General features: G+C 33.8%; 1 protein-coding gene across 5 annotated transcripts in view; it reads right to left on the reverse strand.

Annotated features, from left to right (window-relative positions):
- The window catches only part of LOC116337455 (capon-like protein), a 95,218-nt gene that overhangs the window by 10,023 nt on the left and 64,894 nt on the right, over positions 1–20,301 (reverse strand). For 3 of the 5 annotated variants that reach the window (XM_031762041.1, XM_031762038.1, XM_031762039.1), the window contains exons 3-6: positions 13,848–13,919; positions 10,908–11,003; positions 10,541–10,705; positions 2,948–3,113 (exon numbers count right to left, since the gene is read on the reverse strand). In XM_031762041.1, coding sequence (XP_031617901.1) covers positions 2,948–3,113; positions 10,541–10,705; positions 10,908–11,003; positions 13,848–13,919 — 499 coding nt within the window. Of the gene's footprint in view, positions 1–2,947; positions 3,114–3,291; positions 5,644–10,540; positions 10,706–10,907; positions 11,004–13,847; positions 13,920–20,301 lie in introns of those variants that run through there. The other 2 variants (XM_031762040.1, XM_031762037.1) reach the window with 2 other exon arrangements.

The following is a 20,301-nucleotide window of genomic DNA, read 5'->3' on the forward strand; positions in this document are numbered from 1 at the left end:
CGATGATGACACGGACAGGACACAAGAGATACGTTGAACCAAAAAAAAAAAAAATCCATGTGCTTCGTCTTGGTATACATCCCATGTGAGAGTCGAGGAGTTAGTTTCATATCAGACATGAAAATTCCAAAATAATAAAAAAGAAGAAGAAGAAGAATAAAACGAAAAACACCAACACACACATGCTCTCATGTAAAATAAATCAGAATGGATGCGCTCAATTTGATACTTTGACTCAAGGCAAGTTTTCGATGTAGATTGTATATGTATATACACCGCATTTTGAAAAAGTCAATTTTCCTTTCATTTTTCATGTGTTTCTTCTTTCTCGTTTCTGGTTGTTTAGGTAACATTTGCAAAGTCAGAAAAGTGAAGTTGACTATGTGTCACATTTAGTGGGATCGAAAGATGGAGCGAAATATAGAGAGTGAGAGAGAGAGTGACAAAGAAAGTGGGTGAGCAAGCAGTCCGTTGATATTAGTCAGGATAATATCGACATAAGGTGATCGATGAAATAAATGAAACGTATTATGTATGTTTCCACAAAGTCATTCATCCAACAGTGGATGGTGGTGTGCAAGATTTGATTCTCAAACTCGGAATTTACACACGATTCTATGCGTTCAGCTTCATTTTTATTTGAACATGAATTCGTCTCAGATTACTTGACAATGATGATCCGATTAACCTGACTTTTACGGGTTCTAAACATTTCATTTGGGATGCATGATTTTGCGCTGGTGTTGCGAAAAAATAATAAAATTGATATTACATGAATAATTTGGCACTGGTTTATTCGTGTGCAAAATTTGATTGAGGGTATGCGCTTTCACTATAAGCAACCAGCAATTTTCCGTTGATACATATTCATAGAGTTGCGATAGGTATTTTCTCGCTCTCTCTCTCTCTCTCTGCTTTTTTACGTCTCTATCGACGTAAACACGTTAACATTTCCTGACTGAAACATTTTATTCTTTGACGTATGATGCGTTTTACACCTGACGCAAACCAAATACATGACGAAACATCAACAACCAAGCATTGCGCGAACAATACTTTTTTGTCATTGTTGTAATCGGAATAATCAGTTTTATGTTCGATGAAATTGTTATGGCTTTATTTACACTTCATTGTCGCGCAATATTCATCTCGATTTTATATGATGCGAATGCATGCGTATAATACAAAATACGATGACAATAGACCCTCTCTACCTCTCTCGATCCCTCACCCCCCGAGCTTTTTCCCTCGCTTTCCCTTTGTCAATGTGATTGGGTAGCATTTTGTGATGCTTTTCGGAAACAAGCGCATATTATTTAAAATTAGAAATCGGATATGAGTGGAAAAAAAGTATCGTTTTGCATTCAATCCCATTGAAATTCATAGTCTTACATATGGTATAAGTCAAAATGTCATATGTTGTTGTTCAATGTAATGCAATGCAATAAAACTCATCGCATTTTCACAAAAATGGAGCACATTTCATTCGCATATGGGAAAAAGTTTTTTCACGAATTCACCAGACCGAAGTGTATCCCATAAAATCGCGACGAGATAGAGATAGAGCATACACGAACACAGTACATATAAAATGAGATTAATACTGAAAGAGCGTTTATAATATTCGGAGTTTTGACAAGTGTTCAAATCGCATTCATAAATCCTTTATTATATATGGAAAACAATCGAAGCCTTTAATGGTATTCCAACATGATTCCAATGCCATCCGATATCTTGGTAAAATATTCGGAAAATTACCAATATGATTTGGGTGATGATGTTTTATTTTCAAAAGAAGTCAACGTGAATTCATATCAGAACAAAGGCCCCTCACGTGGCTGTACATCGATATAACTTCCTATGCCACATTTTATTATGACTGGATGATGTTGATGACAACAATAATGATGTTGCACCATTGCGTTCTTTTATGTCTACTATTTTAAATGAAATTAGTAAATTAATGGGACATTTCTGTAGAATGGGTTTCAACTTTCTACATTATAACCAGAGCGAATGTGCAATGTATAAGTTTAGAATGAGCGCGATATGTGTGTCGACAGCGCACTTCCGACTTATGTTTATATCATCTTTTCCTACAGCTGTCGCGTGCAACTTGTGTCTTTACTTTTTCGTTGCTTTTTTTCCATTCCGGCAGCACGTTGCGCACTGAATTCATTGAATTGCATTTTCTCTGTTTCGCTCACATAACAATTTCAAGTACTAAATCAGTACAGAAGTCTATTTAAATGCTATATTCATCATAAATGCAAGAATTCATGTCGTGAAACGGTGGCATCTTTATCTATTACACAATTCAAATTGAATCGCAATGTATGCAAAATGTAATAATCCGAAAATTTATGGAATCAATACCAGAAATGTTATGCATGAGACCATTGACACATGTTCGATAATTTATAGTGAAAATGAAAACAAATTTCCTGTTTAGATGCACGTTTAGCACCGATATATTTTATAATTTCAAAGTTTTATGCCTACTTTTATCTTCTTCTTTTTTCCGCCCGCTCATTCTATGCCCATGAAACAAATAGGCATGGTGTGTTGTTGCGTGTTTTTGCTACACAAAGCATCTATTTCGAATGTTAGATTTTCAAGCAATAAATAATATTTAAGCGATTTATTATGAAATGCAAACTTTATACAGTTTCTTTTTTCTTGACTGTCTTTCGCCCCTTTCAATATATATTTTATCTAACTTCGTTTTCATTTCGGTTATATTTCCATTTCACATGACAACAATTGATGGTGTTTAAATTGAATTTTAATATATTTTTTGTTGAAAACTCTTCCGTTAACTCTATATGATATATGACATTATTCATGAATTGGTTTTCTTTTAAAAAATAAAAGTGATTGTATCCATAGCGTCTATTATTCGATTGATTTGCAGTAAATTTGACATTGAAAATTTCGATTTGGTTACCTTTCTTGGGTTCATCCTCGTCACTGATGTGTTCAGCCGAGTATCGATCCGACAATTGAGATTCCGACTGATCGTCTGCATTTACCATGGAATTTTTCTGAAGACTAAATTTGTGACACACTTCAAACGCCTGTCCAATGGTTCGAACGATGCGCATGGCCTGTGACTACAGATAGAGAAAAGACGATAAATAAAAATGTTCATTGAATTTCACTAGAAATGGTTAAAATATAATTTAAATCATCAAAAATGTTTGGTTTAAAGGCAAAAGAAAACATTGAAATTGGTCGGTGTCGAAATTAGAAATGACCTAATAGACATAAAAGTGTCCATTGATTTTATACCTCAAACGGTACTTGACTGTCATCCATTATTTCATTTGAGACGTTAACATTCTCATCATCTTCTGAGCTGCTTTTATTTTTCGGCGCATGTCTTGAGCGTAATTCTTTAAGTTTTTCATTAAAAATGACTGGTTCGCGGAATGAAAGTTTTTTCTTTGGTTTTATCGTTACATCCTTTGATGCATCACTTTGTTTTTCGTCGCCCTTCAATTTGTTCGTATCACCGTCACCACAATCGTTTATTGTGATAATTGGCAAAACAGATGTTTGCCGTTTTAAAACTTTAATTGGTTTCTCTTTATTAATTTCATTGGCATAAAGATCGTCGCATGTCTTATTTTTTTTAAACTTCAATCGTCTCTTTCCATGATTTTGATCATTTTCAATTAATTTTTCCCGTTTCCGATCATTTGTATGCATTTTGTTGGCATAACATTGATACTCGAACGCTAAATTTCCCCACGATCCGCGTCGATGCCGTAGTTTCGGTAATTGCACATCATTTTTTACATCATATACCAGTTGATTCAAGTCACCATCATAAGATCGTCGGTGACCATGCAATTTTGATTCTTTGTTTAATTTTTGCTTTGATTTCACTTTATCGGCTGTATCATGACACTTTGATTTATTTTTTCCATTTGGAATTTTGGCCGCATACGATTTGTTATCGATGTGCCAATAGCATTCATCATTGTCATTTTCAATGAATAAACTTCGTTTATGAGATTTTGTGGAATAGGTCGGTTCGGCAGATGGCGATCGACGATGTCGCGTCCAAACCGTTAGCACATCGAGCGCTTTACGATTTGCTGCGTTTGGTGGGTCATACGATTTATTCACTTTGTTTGAATCAATTTTCGATTTCCATATGTCAGTTAAATTAAACAATGTCAGTCGAGCTCTATCTATCACACTTGGCTGATACTCTTTGTCAGTAAAATCGATTTTACGCCGATGAATTTTCGGCGATTTTGTAAATAGTGATGGATCGTTATGGTTTAACATGTTTGCCATCTTTTTTCCAAAATGCTGTTTGTGTTCAATTTATTTTATGCGTCATCAACACTGTTTGACATTCAACATTTCATGACATGGATACGATGGTTTTCACACCAAACACTTCACAAAAATGGTTTTTGAATTTTTATTGATTGTTTCTTTTTGGTTTTTTGAAAGAAAAAAACAAATTATCCACAAGTGTGTTGTTTTTGTTGAGTTTTTGTTATGTTTGTCTACGACAAAAATTTTTTGGCAAGAGTAAAACGCACTGCACATTAAAAAGGTGTAACTTGAACAGTGAAAAATGTGATAAAATCGAATAAAAACAAAGTGCTCCCCGGTGGATTGTTTGGCCAAACTTGTAAAATTGGAATGGTTGTTTTTATTTCTCCCAAATGTGGTCGCATTTCTTCATGGAACAAATAACAAAGGCATGCTGTAAGCAAACCAGCTAGTCATGATTATGACCATTTGGTCAAACATTTTAACTGCAGCATGAAACTTTTTGTCACACAAAACTTCATGTCGCTTGTGATTTAATTTTGATGTGTTTTCTACTTATTTTTTTTTTTGCTCCTTTCGTTTTTTACAATGCTCAATTTGTGTTCTTCTTCAAACAAAATGTTCACAACGCACACTGCACCAAAATCGTTACATATTTTCTGAGAAATAAGAAGCGAAACGCTTTTTCTAAGCTTCTTTATTTTGATCGTTTTAAAAATGGTTCATATTTCACATGAACGAAAACGTTTTTTTTTCTTTCTTGAAGATATCACAGCACCAAAGAGCAAACGACAGAGGAATAAAATCGCATTAAATTTATGATTACCTATGTGTGGCACATGGCATTTAAACGATTATTAGTGCATTTTTATGACTTTTTCGTCTAAACTGTTTTATTTATTTATTTTTTCGTTAGCTTTCGTCGGACGGCGGACGGAAATTTATTGAAAAATATATATTTCATTGACGCGCATTTGACAAGCGATGCAAAGCATCTTGTTTACATTGCAATTCCTTTTACTGTATGATTTCCAATAGATTTTGTTTCACAAGTGGTGGGAAAATTTATTTGTTATGTATATGGCTTTTCACTCAGAAAATCGGTTTGCTATTTGCGAAGCTTGAAGTTCATTTTCAATGCCGTCACTTGGATATGCGACAAATGTGCGAGAAAAAAGTGATTACGATTTTTGAAAGAAATCAATGATTTTGTTTGTGTTGTCACAAATGTAAGATTTTTTTAAAATGATCATCGATTCATGTTTGAGATAGATAGAACTAAAAGAATTAACGAAATGAGTATAATAATGACAAGATAATTTGTTTATTCGAAACGTTTTGTATTGCATGTTTTCGTCAAAATGTTATTTCAAAAAGAGATGAAAAATAATTTAAAAAACAAATTCAGTCATATGATTTTCGTTTAAATTTTCTTGTCGCTTTCTTAATTTGCATCATCACATTTTTCAAAGTCACGCGGAATATTTGGATTATTTAAAACGTTATTTTTCTTTCGTATCTTTTATTTTTCGCGCTCGTTTCATCTATGACGCTTTCCCGTCGTTGAAAGAGAATTTAAAAAAAAAGGAACAACAAATAAAGCAAATAACAAAAAGTTACAAACTGCACGGTGACAAACACAAACGAACCGCGTCATTTGGAACAGAACAGAACCAGAGCATATATCATACGATGAGAAAATAGTGTAAGATTTTGTTTGTGCTTTTGACTTTTACGATTTGCCGTTAAAAATCGACGGTTGTTGTTTATGCTTTAGTTACAACAATAATATAAGTTATGTTTCGGCTTGAGTTCTGGGCTAATTCCTCTTAAAAGCTTTTGCACGTTGCCGTTCTTTTTTCTTCTTATGTTTTTTTTATTCAATATTATCTGCATAATGCAGAGACTGCATTTCGAAATTAAAGGTTTTCCTTTAAAGTTTTCCTAGCAATGTGAATGTGTCAGCATCGGTTGGTATTTCGCAATGAAATTGAAGAATGTACTTGTTTCATGTTACGACATCACAAAAAAGGAGAAAATACAACAATTTTCAATTTTATGTAGCAAAATACACAAGGTTCACTGTTTCAAGCGTTTATTTGTCGCATTTTCAACCCAAAATGAAAACTTTTGCGAAGAAATATCGTGATTTCTCCTGGTTTTTCTCACTGATAGCAAACTTCTTTTTTTCTTCTCTTGATGATGTTCGTTTACATTCAACTTGCAACAACATTAAAAAAATTGATTTCGTTTGTTTTTGTTTTATAATGTTTTTTTTTTTTTTTTTAATTTCTTGTGTGTTTGCGAATTGTTTGCTTTTTGAAGCGCACACACTACTCACGAAAAATACAACAATTAATCCAGCGCGCTTCGAGCGAAATAAACGAGATGCGAATTTAAGTTACACCGAACAGAGCACAAAGCGAAATGTTGTGTTCGGTTGTTCAGCGCGTCGGTTTTTCACTCGACAAAATGTTAATCACACAGCTGTTCATACACATTCAACGAAGAAAAAAAAGGAGATGAAAATCGCTTTGGCAATACAAAATAATTATTTCTTGAGTCAATTGACTGTGTGTGAATGTACGACTTTCGGATTTCTATTTGTGATACACACACACACTCGATTCTGATCCACGAGCAGAACGACGTTGATTTGTGGCATGATCATTTTTCTGCTTGGTGTTTGTCATTCATATACGTACGAATGGTCAACGAATTGTAAACGCTCTATTAAATGCGTTGATCGTTTTGTGGTTGGAATTGATGCTTTCTGCATTATAGTCTTAATGTAATATTACAAAAATATATCAAAGTTCAACCTGATCATAATCGAATTTTCGCCAGATTTGGTTGCTTTATGCTTGAATTATCCGGAGTGTTGGGGAAAATGTTTATCAAATGTAATAAATTTTCAAAGGCCGGTTCAGCGAAAGTCACAAATATATTATTTTTATATACATTTGAATGATAGTGAGAATGAAAAACAGACGGAAATATAAGAGGTGGGGAAAATTCGAAGCGAAAAATTAAACATTCAAACGGAAAGCGCCAAAGTAAAACCGAAAAATCAAAATGCTTTTCTTAGACCACATGGACGGTGATGAATAGCGAATCCCAATTGGACTTTTGTCGCGTTGCGTTATCCCGGCGCTCGGGTCTTCATTCGATCGTTGTTTATTTTCACACAATTTTCATTTTGACAAATCAACATCAGTAACTAATCCATGAACAATGTTTTCATATAATTACATGACGCAGAATAGTTTATAGTTAAAATGGTGTATATATAAAATTTACTTGAAATTGGCTTGGTCCCCATTTTGTAGACGGAGCAGTGTTCGCTTTTTTATGACTTCGTTTATTTGTGATGTGAAAAATCATTAAAAAAAGTATTTGTTTTAGATAAATTACAAATTAGATGAAATTAAAGGTTAAATTTCGGATGGAAAGCGACTTGTGATTTAACTAATTTCGAATTTAATTCAATATTTTCAATGCCCAATCAAATTGATTACAAACATCAAATACATCATTGATGAACATCGCAAAATTGAATGAGGCGACTATTAATTGATATTCTAATAAACACATGGCAATGCGAATTGTAAACAAAATCATTCCATCGAGACATCATTAATTTCGCTAGACAATGTTTAATTTTTTGCTTTCATTTTCAGAACTTAGCATTTACGATGATTTAATTGGCATCAGTCAAATGGGCGCAGATGTAATAAAACCAAATGCCATAAATATGTTTGCGTTTTTTATTCTTCGCTTTTTCATCGCTCTTCTTGTAAGTGTTCATTTGAACAAAGAATACATCATAGACACTTTAATGGATCATGTGTCATGATGTGTTGAAATGTCTCTATTTATTCTCACTCTCATGCCATACGCAATTTCTTGAAATAGGTTTGCGTCGATAATATAGACGGTTTTGTAGTGCCGAGTAGTTTTTAGTTGAAAGTCACCGAAAATTTGTTGCCATCGTCTGGATTTGTTCATTATCAAAATGAAACCAAAACGAAAACTATAAGAGGATTTACTTTATTCAATAAATGAATATTTGGAATGTCAATGGAAGTAATGCATTGCAGAATAAAAGTGGCACACCTTCTGGCCGTTCCTTCCTCCATTCATTCAATACGCACATTTATCACTGAATGTTATATGAATTTGCAATTTCCGAATAACAAATTCCAAATCTAGTGCTAATTAAAGGTGTTCAAACTGAAGAGCTTTGTGCGCAATTCGTATACATGCTATATAGCATTATATTGTATACACTATAGTGTATGAATGCGAAAGCAATATATTACGAAGAGCGAGTAAGCAACTCGTTAATGTTCAACGTTCTTGGAAAAATACTGCTTCAAAGATTCAATTCGTGTTTTAAATATTTTCGCTATTGCGTATCGAAATAGGGGCGCTTGGTAGCATTTTATTTCGCTCATAGTATATCGATGGATAGTATCAAACATTGAATTGGATTGTGTAACCTTTCTACCTTTTTTTCGCAATCAAATGAAGCACGTGAAACAATTCAAAATGATAATAAAATAGATTCACTGGTCTTCTGTCACTTATTTTTCGTTCTCTTCCTCTTCCCATCGACATAATAAAACATTTCCGCGAACCTTACTTCTCGGAGCCTTTCGACAATGACAAATAAAATGTACAGCATTTATTTCGTTTATGTCCTTGCGACTACTTGCACTGAATTTTCAGTAATGATTAAATAAACTCACTTCGTAAATGTCTCATCCCCTCATCATATTTTCTTACATGGTCTTCCGTCGACCGTAAAGGAGGAAAAAGTAATTTTAAATGAGAAGAACGAAAAAAAAAATCGCAGAAACGTTACGGTGAGAAAACATCAATTAAGCCAATTGAGATAGTACATCGTTTTTACGGTTCATGACTATACACAGATGCAATTCAATGTTCAGCATCTACATAATTTTGACCAAATGATTTGGTAGTCTTGTGTAAATCTTTATCGTGTGTCTTGACGGGCATACTACTCTAGCTGGGCTGTTTGTTTACACCATTTCTTTGGATGGCAAGATATGTATTTATATAAATGTTAAATAATGTTCGGTTCTCGGCTTTTGCCCAAAAAAATCATTCTTAAAACATTTCCTCAAGTATTTTTCAGTCGATATTTCAATGGTAAATGTGATCCCCAATGAAACGCTCAGTGAACGCTCAAGCAAAACGAAGATAGACGATGACGAAATAATGCGTGTGCTGTCTCATTTGGAACGCAATTTCAACATAATGTTTTGTTTACTACAGCAATCCAACCTCCCCCAAAAAAAAGTACTCAAGTATCTGATGGTTTGATAAATGGTTAGGATAATGATGTTGATATTGATCTAAATATTCATTTTGTGTTGTTTTTTCCATAAAAAGTAAATAACTTGTAATTAATATGATTTACTCTTTATTTTCGTTTTCGGTTTTGGTACTGTCCTGTAGAGTAACTAGAAAAATACACACTTTGCAGGATGCAGGTAAAATTATTGCCTTTGTAGCGATTGTCGAAATGTATCAACTCAATTACGGTGAAAAAAATTGATAAAATTTGATGAGGCAACCGGATAATACAAATGAAAGCATTCCTACATCCTACTGAAAAAAAACTTAAATCTACAAAGTGCACGTATTTTGTTTGGTTTTATGGTTTACTCAACAGATATGAAAAACAAAAAAAAAACACACTATGAATAACAATGACGATGCCATAGGCGAACCAAGGTTTTTTCTCACTAAATCCATATGTCGTGGTAGCAAGAATGCAAAATTGTGTGTTTTTTCTATTAAAATAGGAAGAAAAAATCGGGTGAAACCACTACAGAAAACCATGAAACCATGTGAAAACTGCGAGCGACGTGAATTTGTTAAAGTGAAATGAGTAATGATGCAACTCCCAAATAAACGTAAGGCACAGATTCAGTGGTCATAAATTTCTACAATCTGTGTATATAAAAAAAATCGGCCAACAATTCAACTGAATTAGGTTAAAATAAGAGTGGATTTTCTTCTGTATTTTATTTCGGCTCTATTATTTTTCTCGCTCATACACACAGAGTGACTGCGTGTGTGTGTCGTGTTTCCATTTGTCGCTTCCAAATTGACCATATCAATTTTGGTCACTTGGTTGAATCCAAGTTTTTTTCGTGACGAACATTTTTCAAAAATATTTTCTTCCGTATTTAATCGAAAATTCGGAACTTACCTTTTTGTTGCTTTTGAACACGGAGCATTTGAACGTATCCGTACTGCCATCTCTTGCAATATAACTAAATATTTTGAGATCGCTGCTATCGTGTGAAACGTAAAAAATCCTATAAATCGGATGATTCGTTAGCTCTATGTCATCATCGTCAGACCATTGCTTTTTCTACATTGAAAATATAGAGACGAAATCAAATGAAATAAATAAATGGGACAAATGAAAATTTCGATGAAATTAAATCAGACTTCCATCCATTGTATCATTGGCTGTATCGTTGCAATGAAAGTCACGCGGATCGTTGATGGAGTGCACATTTTCAAACATATATTTTTTTTTATTGATAAACTATATTTGTGTGTGAACTTACCTTTCGTTTTTTCTTTTTCAGCGAAACTTTGACGCCATCCACCGATACCTGGAGTGTTACTTTACGCTTTTTCAGATTTTGTACTTTGCATTCATACTGGAAAATTGAAAATAAATAAAAAAGCTAAAATTACTACGAATTCGATTTGTTTGCTTTTTTTGCGCTCTTCTTTCCATTTCATGTACACGTTTCATAGCAACAACTTCAATGCCCTAGCACAAAAGGTCTTTTATTCACGAGTATATTGCCATTTATTTGATGTGTACACATTTTGATTATATATTTTCGATTTGAACAAAAAAAAAGACAGATTTCTCGTTAATCGATTCATTCAATTTAAAATCGGGATCCATTGAATTTGCAATTATTCTGATTATGATACATTTTCAACGTGTGAAACCATTCAATGTAGTTCAACGCACCATTCTATATCGTTCACTACACAACATAATTTAAATAATTTTATTCAAATATTACCGTAATGTAATCGCATTTCAAACATCAAGCATTTTGGAAATATTTTCCGAAATCCAACCACAACTTCTAATTAATTCAAATACAACTATTCATTTTGTTCAATTTGGAATGCATAAAATAATTTGGCTGCATTCGTGGTGTAAGTTACTAAGCCGAATTCAAAATCCAATGTGTAATATTTTATTTTAAACGTGTCTCGTGTTACAATGTCTCTATGCGGCATAAATAATAAAATGTCGTAACAATTTCTACCTTAATCACGTGGTAGAGATCTAAATTAAGCTTTAGTTTGGTTAAATGTTTGTGAATATACATGCGGAAAACATGTTAGGATGCTTTTTGATTATTTTCAGTCGAGCAGACAATGTGATTCCAATTAGATTGTCATGTAACGTCTTTCTAAATGGGATTTATTTTACACTAATTCGCTAATGAAAAAGATAAAGAACCGAATTGGATTCAAATATCAATAAATGAATGAAATGCATACAAAAGCACTCTGGATGAAGAATATGTTTTATACGGTTTATATAATTGCTTGTATCATTTGTGCAATGAATGACGAGCCATCAAAGAAATTCGTAAGCGCTTGGTTAAATTCAGCTGTTATTGTGTGCACACTAATCCGGATTTTGAGCAACATTGCCGCCGTCATAAACAAATAAAGAAATACACTAACGTACATGTGTACATGAATGCGAAGACGTTTCTTTTTCTTAATAAATTTGCTTTAGCCGCAATTTACAATTATAAATTTTCATTTTTGTTTCGTTGCTTTTGTCTGGTAATCCTTCGTGTATGTGTGTGTATGTGTGCATAAATCGCTACTGAATACAATTATGGATTTAACGTTAGGGCCATGTTTCTATATTAATTGCACGTAAACAATTGTCAACAAATATCATGTTGCACATTTGTCGTAAACTTATTAAGCGCCTTAACTTGGAAATTGACACTGAAACATAAAACACAAAGCGAGGGAGAGAGAGACAAAGGCAGAGACAGAGACAGAGTGGGCCAAAAAGAGTAGCAAAGAGCGTATGTAAGACGAGTTTGTTGCAAAACAAAAATCTCTTTTTCAACAGCACCTGAATATTTGCATGAGTTTCGGCGTATTTGTTCTTGGATTAATCGTGAAAGATTTTGTCGCGTATTCATCATTCGCACGAATATCAAATATCGTGAAATTTTGCCGACATGGAAAACGTAAAATGTTGCATTTGGGTGTACTTTAGGAGGCAACACATTATTTTTTTTTCTTTCTACCAAGTAGTCTCACGTTAAGTGAATTATTACAAATGAATTTCTTTAATGTGTTTTTATTACCCATTGCCTCCTTCTAACCTTCACGTTCGTTCGCCATTCGAACAGGAGTAAAGCCTTTCAGCAAACAAACGAATAGCATCGATAAAAGTTTATATGGATAGAATTGACGAAGGAGTGAAAGTAACACCGACAAAAAACGAAACGCACTGGAATTTATCTCTGTTGAATATAAATGAGTTGATTAAACTTGACATCACTCGAATTGATTACACACCAGCAAGTGTGTGTGTGTTATCCAATTTGAAATTCGTACATTTTGCAATACAATTTTGTAATTTTTATGGAAAACAGTGAGAAGAAACATTCAAACTGTATCGTTTTATTTTACTTTGGCTCATGATTTTACATTTATGCCGAATGATTTGTGCAGATACTTCATAGCCAAGCGGTTCGGTGACAATGTTGGGTATATCAGTGGCGGTGACAGTGACGACGATGACGGCACATAAAATAAAAGCATTTTATTCGATTTTCGACATTTGTTTGTCTATAACAGCTTTAATGCTTGGTTCTTATAGCGAAAATTAAGTATTCTTGATAAGCAATTAAAAGTTAATTGCTATAAAATACTTCGTTTACAATTCATTCACACTGAGACAGAGTATGTGTATGCATAGAAGTAAAACCAGTAAAGTTTGAGTAGAAGCGCGCATCGAAGTGATTAGAATTGTGTGTGCATGTGTGTATGGGACAGACACAGAGAGAAGGTGAATGGGAGAGAGAGTGTTCAGCTTTCCAGAAGTCTGGTTATCACGTTTGATCACTAATTTGTGCTTTTTGCGGCAGTTCTCTTTCATGAATAGCATCGCTTGTACCTTAACCGAATTAACTGGAAAGGAAAATTGAATGTCGGCTTCATGTCATTTTATTTAAAAGTTTTTATTTTCGTGTACAATTTTTCAACAATTTTGTATTTCGAAACACTCTTTTTTCGTCGTCGTCGTCGTCGTCTCTTCAAAAAGTTTATATTATGTGAACGGCTGTTTTTCATACGCACTCAACATTTGAGCACGCATACATTCGAGAGAAAAAAAATGCAAAAGATTTGATGCGACACAAATGAAATCACGAAAACTTATTAGAATAAATTGAGGAATCCCAACGAAAATATAAATGGCCTTATTTCTTACTACTTACACGTATTCTTCGCATCGCTTGCACAATCTCAGTCCGGCTATTGGGTCTTGGAACCTCCTGCCATCCAATCAGCTGTAAATAAAATGAGAAATTTTGGAATAAATTAACAATTTATGCATGAAACATTCAAAATTCAGCACACTGTGATTTTGTCATTGAATATTATATTATGGAAATTATGTTCGTTAAAATAATAACGTTGAATTTTCTAGTTGTTACCACCGCATATCACTTATCATTTTGTTAATGAGTGGTGGCCAGAATCAAAACTACTAAGAATCATTCTACCAGTTGCAAAAAGCAATTAATAGTTAATCAGTCTTTAAGGCTGTCACATGGATTGAACAACGTATTTTGGATGCATTTAACATAAAAATTTGCATGAATCTCATATATCACTCTGCTGTAAGAGTTTAAGGAATGAACGAAAGTACAACGATAGAAAAGATTGAAGATCGAACAAGTTTTGAACGTGAACTTAATTGATTGTTGGCAAAAGTATTTCTGCGAACCAGCCAATTATCAAGTGTAAAAAGTTTTCAATTCAGTGTTTTATCGTCCTTTTCAATTGCATTGTAAGTGCATCCGTTGATTTCTCCAGAGGAAATCGTCAGCACTTTTGTGTTTGTTCACATTGTGTATGGACACATTCACGCGATAACGGCAACATTGGTCGATTTGTAACAATTTTGAATTTCAATTTAATGCACACTTGCACACACACACACACCGACAAAAAACATTCAAATAAATGTATATCATTTCGTGTGTCGCTTCGAAAATCTAATTTTAGGTGTTGAATTTATTTTTGTTGAGCGCTTTTAATTTCAAATATGTTCTGAAACTATTATTAGCCGGGCGAGCGAGTGAGTGAAAAAAGGCAGTGAAAAAAGATCAGAGAGACTTAGAAGGAGATAGGAAAGAGAAAGATAGAGTGTGTGTGTGTTGTCAAAAGAAGGATCGCACGTTATCACGCAACTATTGCGAATCGACTAAATACAAATATTCATTATGAAGTTTTTGGCTGCGCAGACAATACACCAACAATTTCAAATATATCCCATGGGACACACTTGTTGTATGTTTTTCTACTTTGTTTCGGCTATGCCGAACGTGTGGTTCATTTTAATTTTATTCAAAGGTCAGAAACATCTGTCTGCACTCAGCATTGCAATTTTGATTTAATCAACGGAATAAGCCCGTTGTACCATCTGTTCGTTACTCTCCTATTTTTTTCTCGTTCGTTCGTCCGTTTTTTTAAATTTAAGTTGTGTATGCGCAATTTTTTTTTCTTCTTTAGCTATTTTTTAACGGACCTAGTTTTAACCCACGAGAATTGGCCCTATCAGAAACAGACGTCGGCACACATCACTGTTTATAATTTGTTGCAGAATCCATTGACGTAAGCAACGCGTTTGCATTTGCATTTTTTGTTGTATGCATTGACATCATGCCGCATAAAAATAATTTTCGTACCACAATTTCTCAGTTTTCTTTTTCTGTGCGAACAAAAAAAAAAATGTCGAGCAAATCTTGCGAAAATCAAATTGCCCATTGAAAAACAACGCAAATTAGCAATAGTCATTGCATTTCTAAATGAAGAAATGAACCACATTAAATGAATACCAAAATACATACCGAACCGATCGCAAGTCAAACTCGAACCGGTCTCACTTAAAATTTTACACAAATAACGACAACACGAAGGTACCATACAACGGAAATATGTTGCAGCCGATTTTCGTATATCGCCGAATCTATCCAGCATGAATTATGACAACGAATTAAATCAGATCAATTTAAGATGAACATAAAAGGAATTACAATTCAATGAAATGTATGAACGACACCATAAGCATTAAATTACTCCGTAAAGAATGCAGTGCAGTAAATGACTATAACATTTTAATTGGTCTCTAAGTTTATTACTGTTTAATGAACGAAAACGGTATCCTTGGCCAGCACCACTGCTGCTGATTGAAATCGATTTGTTCCGGTCCAACAAACACTTCCCGAATCATTTCAAGTTAATCCGTGCACATTTCATTTTAATAAGCATGTGCTCTGTACAAGGGGTAAACTGTTGCTCTGAGGAATGCTGAGGAAATATTTGAAGTGGAAATGTTCTTTTTTTTAATGTTTTGGTACATTCAGAATTTCAAATTGGTTTTAATGACACACCCAAAAAGGATTGCTGAAATCAAAAATCGATTATTATTTTTGTTATCATCATTGAGCCTCTAATGCTCTTAAGTCCTCATTCATTATCGATATTATAAAAAAAGCGCAGCGTATTACTACAATAAGTAATAATTTGCCCCCAGAATCGTCGCCGCCTTTCAATCTTCATTGATAAATTCAATAACAAAAAAGAAATGCACATGATTCCGTTTATTTATTTCTCCATTAAAAAATTACAGCACAAATGGCTGTACCGTAAATCAAACCAACTGCATCCCAAATAACAATGAAAGAAACATAGAATGAATTGAATGCATCAGAAATGTAATTGCGTCCAATTTGTATTTTTAGAATTTGCTGCAATGTAAAATGTTTTATTTATATTTCTCGGTTCTATTTCCGATGACCAAGGAGAACAAAGAATAGAAAACACATTTGAACGATGCATATCTTATGTGTATTGTGAATGCATGAAAGGGGCAAACACCTAAACCGTTATGCAAAACAACAAGATCTCACTCGTTCGCTTAAGATAGATGCATTCGATCCACTTTACAAAAATAGCAGCGTGCGTAAGCAAGTTCGCTTTTATCTATCCCTTTACAAAATATTACATTCGAAACACTCTATTTCAATATACCTCTATTCACATTCTCTCTTTTTTTCTATTCGTTCGGCTAATTTTAAACGCAAATCACTTATTTTTACACATTATTCAATTTGACTTCATATATTTACGCTAAATGATTGTCACACGAACAAAAACACGCTTATTTAAAACAACATAATAGTTTATAGAATAAAAAATTGTACAGTCAAAACATGATTTATTGCGGATCGAATTTGGTTTTTTTTTTAAACGTTGTGGTAATGAATTGACGAAATAAATCTATAGACAAAATTTTGATCAAATAGTATTCATTTAATATAGACTTGGTTGCTCGGTTTGTAAATATTTTACTCTGAGCCAGTTATTCGGGCCAAGCCGAATAATTGATGAGATTCAGCTGGTGGCTTAGTAAGCGAAAGGAGACAGAGAAAAAACATATATATACAGAGACAAACGTTCGGTGAAAGGATCAAGAGTCCAATCAATAACACACAACACTTGTTTTCTGTTTTGACACCTGACCTTAGTCAATGTGTCAAGTTATCAATTTAACGAGTGTGACCCATGGGAAAAAAATCTAGTGCCCAAATAAAAATGTCACTAAAATTCGTCTGGTGGCTTCTCTGCGCATTTTCGCTAAATATAAATCAACTGAATTTTGACCCATTTTACTAAGTTTCTTCGCATTTTCTTTTTCGTCACACTTAATCATTTTCGCTTGTTTTTGAATGAACATATCAAGATCAGAATTTTAATGACTATTAATAAAATTTGTGATTGTGTCTCGCCTTAAATCTATGTTAATCCTGTCAAAAAGCAGTCTGTCATATTATGAAGTCTTTTGCTTTTTTCGCTATCAAAATCACTTTAAACCTCTTCTCAAACAATTTTCACTACTTTTATCACAAAAATGTGGCTCGATGAGATAAACCTTATTTGAGAAGTTGAATGCAACAATGTAGTGAACAAGTATGATTTGTCAATTTGTTTAAATGAGTTCCATTCACTGTGATTTTCTGCACACTTCTGGTGTGAATGATGATGTTGGGGGCAATCATTGTCAATGATTCATTGGGTCTTTCACAATAATTCAAATCAATATCGGCAAAAAATCACACGACCATAAAATAGATGATAGAAAACCATTTTCAAGTGTACGCTCCATTTGTTGTGTCATCATTGTATTCTTTTCCTCATGCTTTGCTCAATTTCGTTACTTTGCGGCTTCACCGCATTGATTCAGCCACTTGAGAAAAGCGGAAATAATGGTGACAATGAGAAGGAGAGATGGAATCGCAGAAGTGTTTTTAAACCAAATATTCGCTCAAAAGATCGTGTAACTCTCTTGTACAGTAGACGCAGAAAAGAGAGAGCGAGAAAAAAACCGAATATATGAATCGCGATAGTGGCGAATAGCTAGCTTGGAACGATGTTATTTGTCGTATTCAAACGATGAAAAGCGCTATCCAATTTCATACAGCAGAGAAAGGGACAGATTGTGGGGGAGAAAAGGCACACAAACCAAAAAAAGAAACCGAAAGAAAAGTGTCTGGGCTATTACTTTTGTGGAATCTTTGCTGCAGTTATATTCACATTTGCATAATGTACTGCGTTGAATAAAGCATCAAGTATCCTTATTTTCGACTTTATCATGCTTATCAAGAATTTTGATCTCAATTTTCCAAATGGCTAATATGACAGCTAAAATACAATGCGCTCGTTTGTGCGCTTCGCATTATCCTTCTTTCTTCTGTTTTCCTTTTCTATTTTTCATACATCTTTCATCATCTTTTTCTATCCAATACCGAATTATTGTGGCATTCTTCATTTCTATTCAGCTTACACATCTTTTTACTGGTCAACATACAAACAAATGCATGCACACAATAAGCATTTATGTTGTGGTGCGGTACTGGTGCCTGTAGACGACGACATAGTATTTGGTTTCTGGCTTCCATTATTGATGCTGATCACAAACAAGCAGATATTTAAGGACGCTTTGAGCATTTGCTACGTGTAAAATTTTCAAGTTATTTTTGTTTCCATCCAAAACATGGGATTTTTTTTTATTTCAAAAATATCCCAATATGTATAATATGATGGCGATGAATTCAACACGATATCTATCAAATAGCGCAATGAATGCAATAAGCGATATACGCTTTTTTTCGGTTATTTTTTCGCCCTCGCATGTTTGTTATCGAAATGTGAAACGAACTGGAAAAATGTTTTTACAATACATCTATTCAATGATTATGGTTTCCATATTTTTTTTTTTGCTCGAAAATCATCGTCTGTCATCATTCGCAGAGTGTGTATGTTTGGAATTTTGACTCCCACGAACATTGTACATGAATGTATTGAATTGATAAACATGCGATTGTACTAACTACAAGTTGACTGGATGTTCGATGTTGAACGTTTTTTTTGCAGCAGTACTGAAACAAAGGATATAACATTTTGCTGCGGATGTGATTGAGTTTTAATTGAAATCGTTCTTTTCTCTCCGAAAAATATAAAAGCGGACACCATTTAAAATAGCAAAGAGTGTGGCAAAATTGTAAGTGAAAAACGATGCGGTTGTGAAGAGAGAAAGACAGAGAAAGAGAGTGGGAGCAACTGCCATCACTAATGTAGATAACATCGGAAATTATTGTGGATTGATTTTCCATTAACAAACTCAACACGTTTTCGTATATCGACTGAGATCCACCGATTACGGAAAAACCCATTGATGTGCATCCCATAAATGTTCTCATCACTTTTGTAGAACATGATCGAAAAGAAAAACAACATCGCGCATATCAGACATTTTATTGGAATACCATAAAGAATGAAATCACCATTTATTCAATTTTGCTAGATTGCTAGAAAATTTTTCGAATTAAAGTTTTTTTTCTCGCCGTATTGAATCATAGCTATTTCGAGCCCAATTTAATAAATATTATTTATCCAATATTGATAACAATTCATTGCGATTCCAGTGTGCCGAATATCGTTGAATCAAATGGAAGCGGAAGAGAAATGGAGTGAGAGAGACAGCGATGTAGATAAAATGTTGAAGAAATATTGAAACAGTTAACGATCGCTGATGCTGTTCTTCGATATATTCCATTACTTTGTATTATTTTTGTCTGTCGTTCGTTCGCATACATATACGCACAGTTTTTGAAGTGGCACCTATGAATGGAAAAACTTTCATTCGACTTGATTGTATTTTGAAAGCTTTTTTTTTCTCTCTCTCTCTCTCTCTCTCTTTCACTCTTTCTCTTTCTCCCTCGCCCAGCGTAATGCAATAACATGCAGTAAATAGGAAAAAAAACCGAGATGAGGACTATCCAACAAAAAGTCAGGCGACATACGAATAACAACCGACCGAAAGAAATTCAAGGAAAAGGAAAAGTGTGTACGTGTATGACTATGTCAACTTCAATATTTCGCAATGTTTGTACGCTGTTGCTGTTATCATTGTTGAGTGGTGTATGTATGGTGTGCGCATTTCGCATATTCTTTTCACACCATCATCAGCAACATTTCGTTGTTTTTAATAACATCATTTTGCCTGAGTGCAATACATAAAATGTTATCTAAATATTTTCTCTCGTTCCCGTTTGTGTGTGTGTGTTTACTGTTTTGCTTTTTCCCTTTTTTCTACCAAATAAT

The sequence above is a fragment of the Contarinia nasturtii genome, unplaced genomic scaffold (genome assembly GCF_009176525.2).
Source record: "Contarinia nasturtii isolate CC-2019 unplaced genomic scaffold, AAFC_CNas_1.1 Cnas_scaffold_285, whole genome shotgun sequence".
NCBI classification, from domain to species: domain Eukaryota; kingdom Metazoa; phylum Arthropoda; class Insecta; order Diptera; family Cecidomyiidae; genus Contarinia; species Contarinia nasturtii.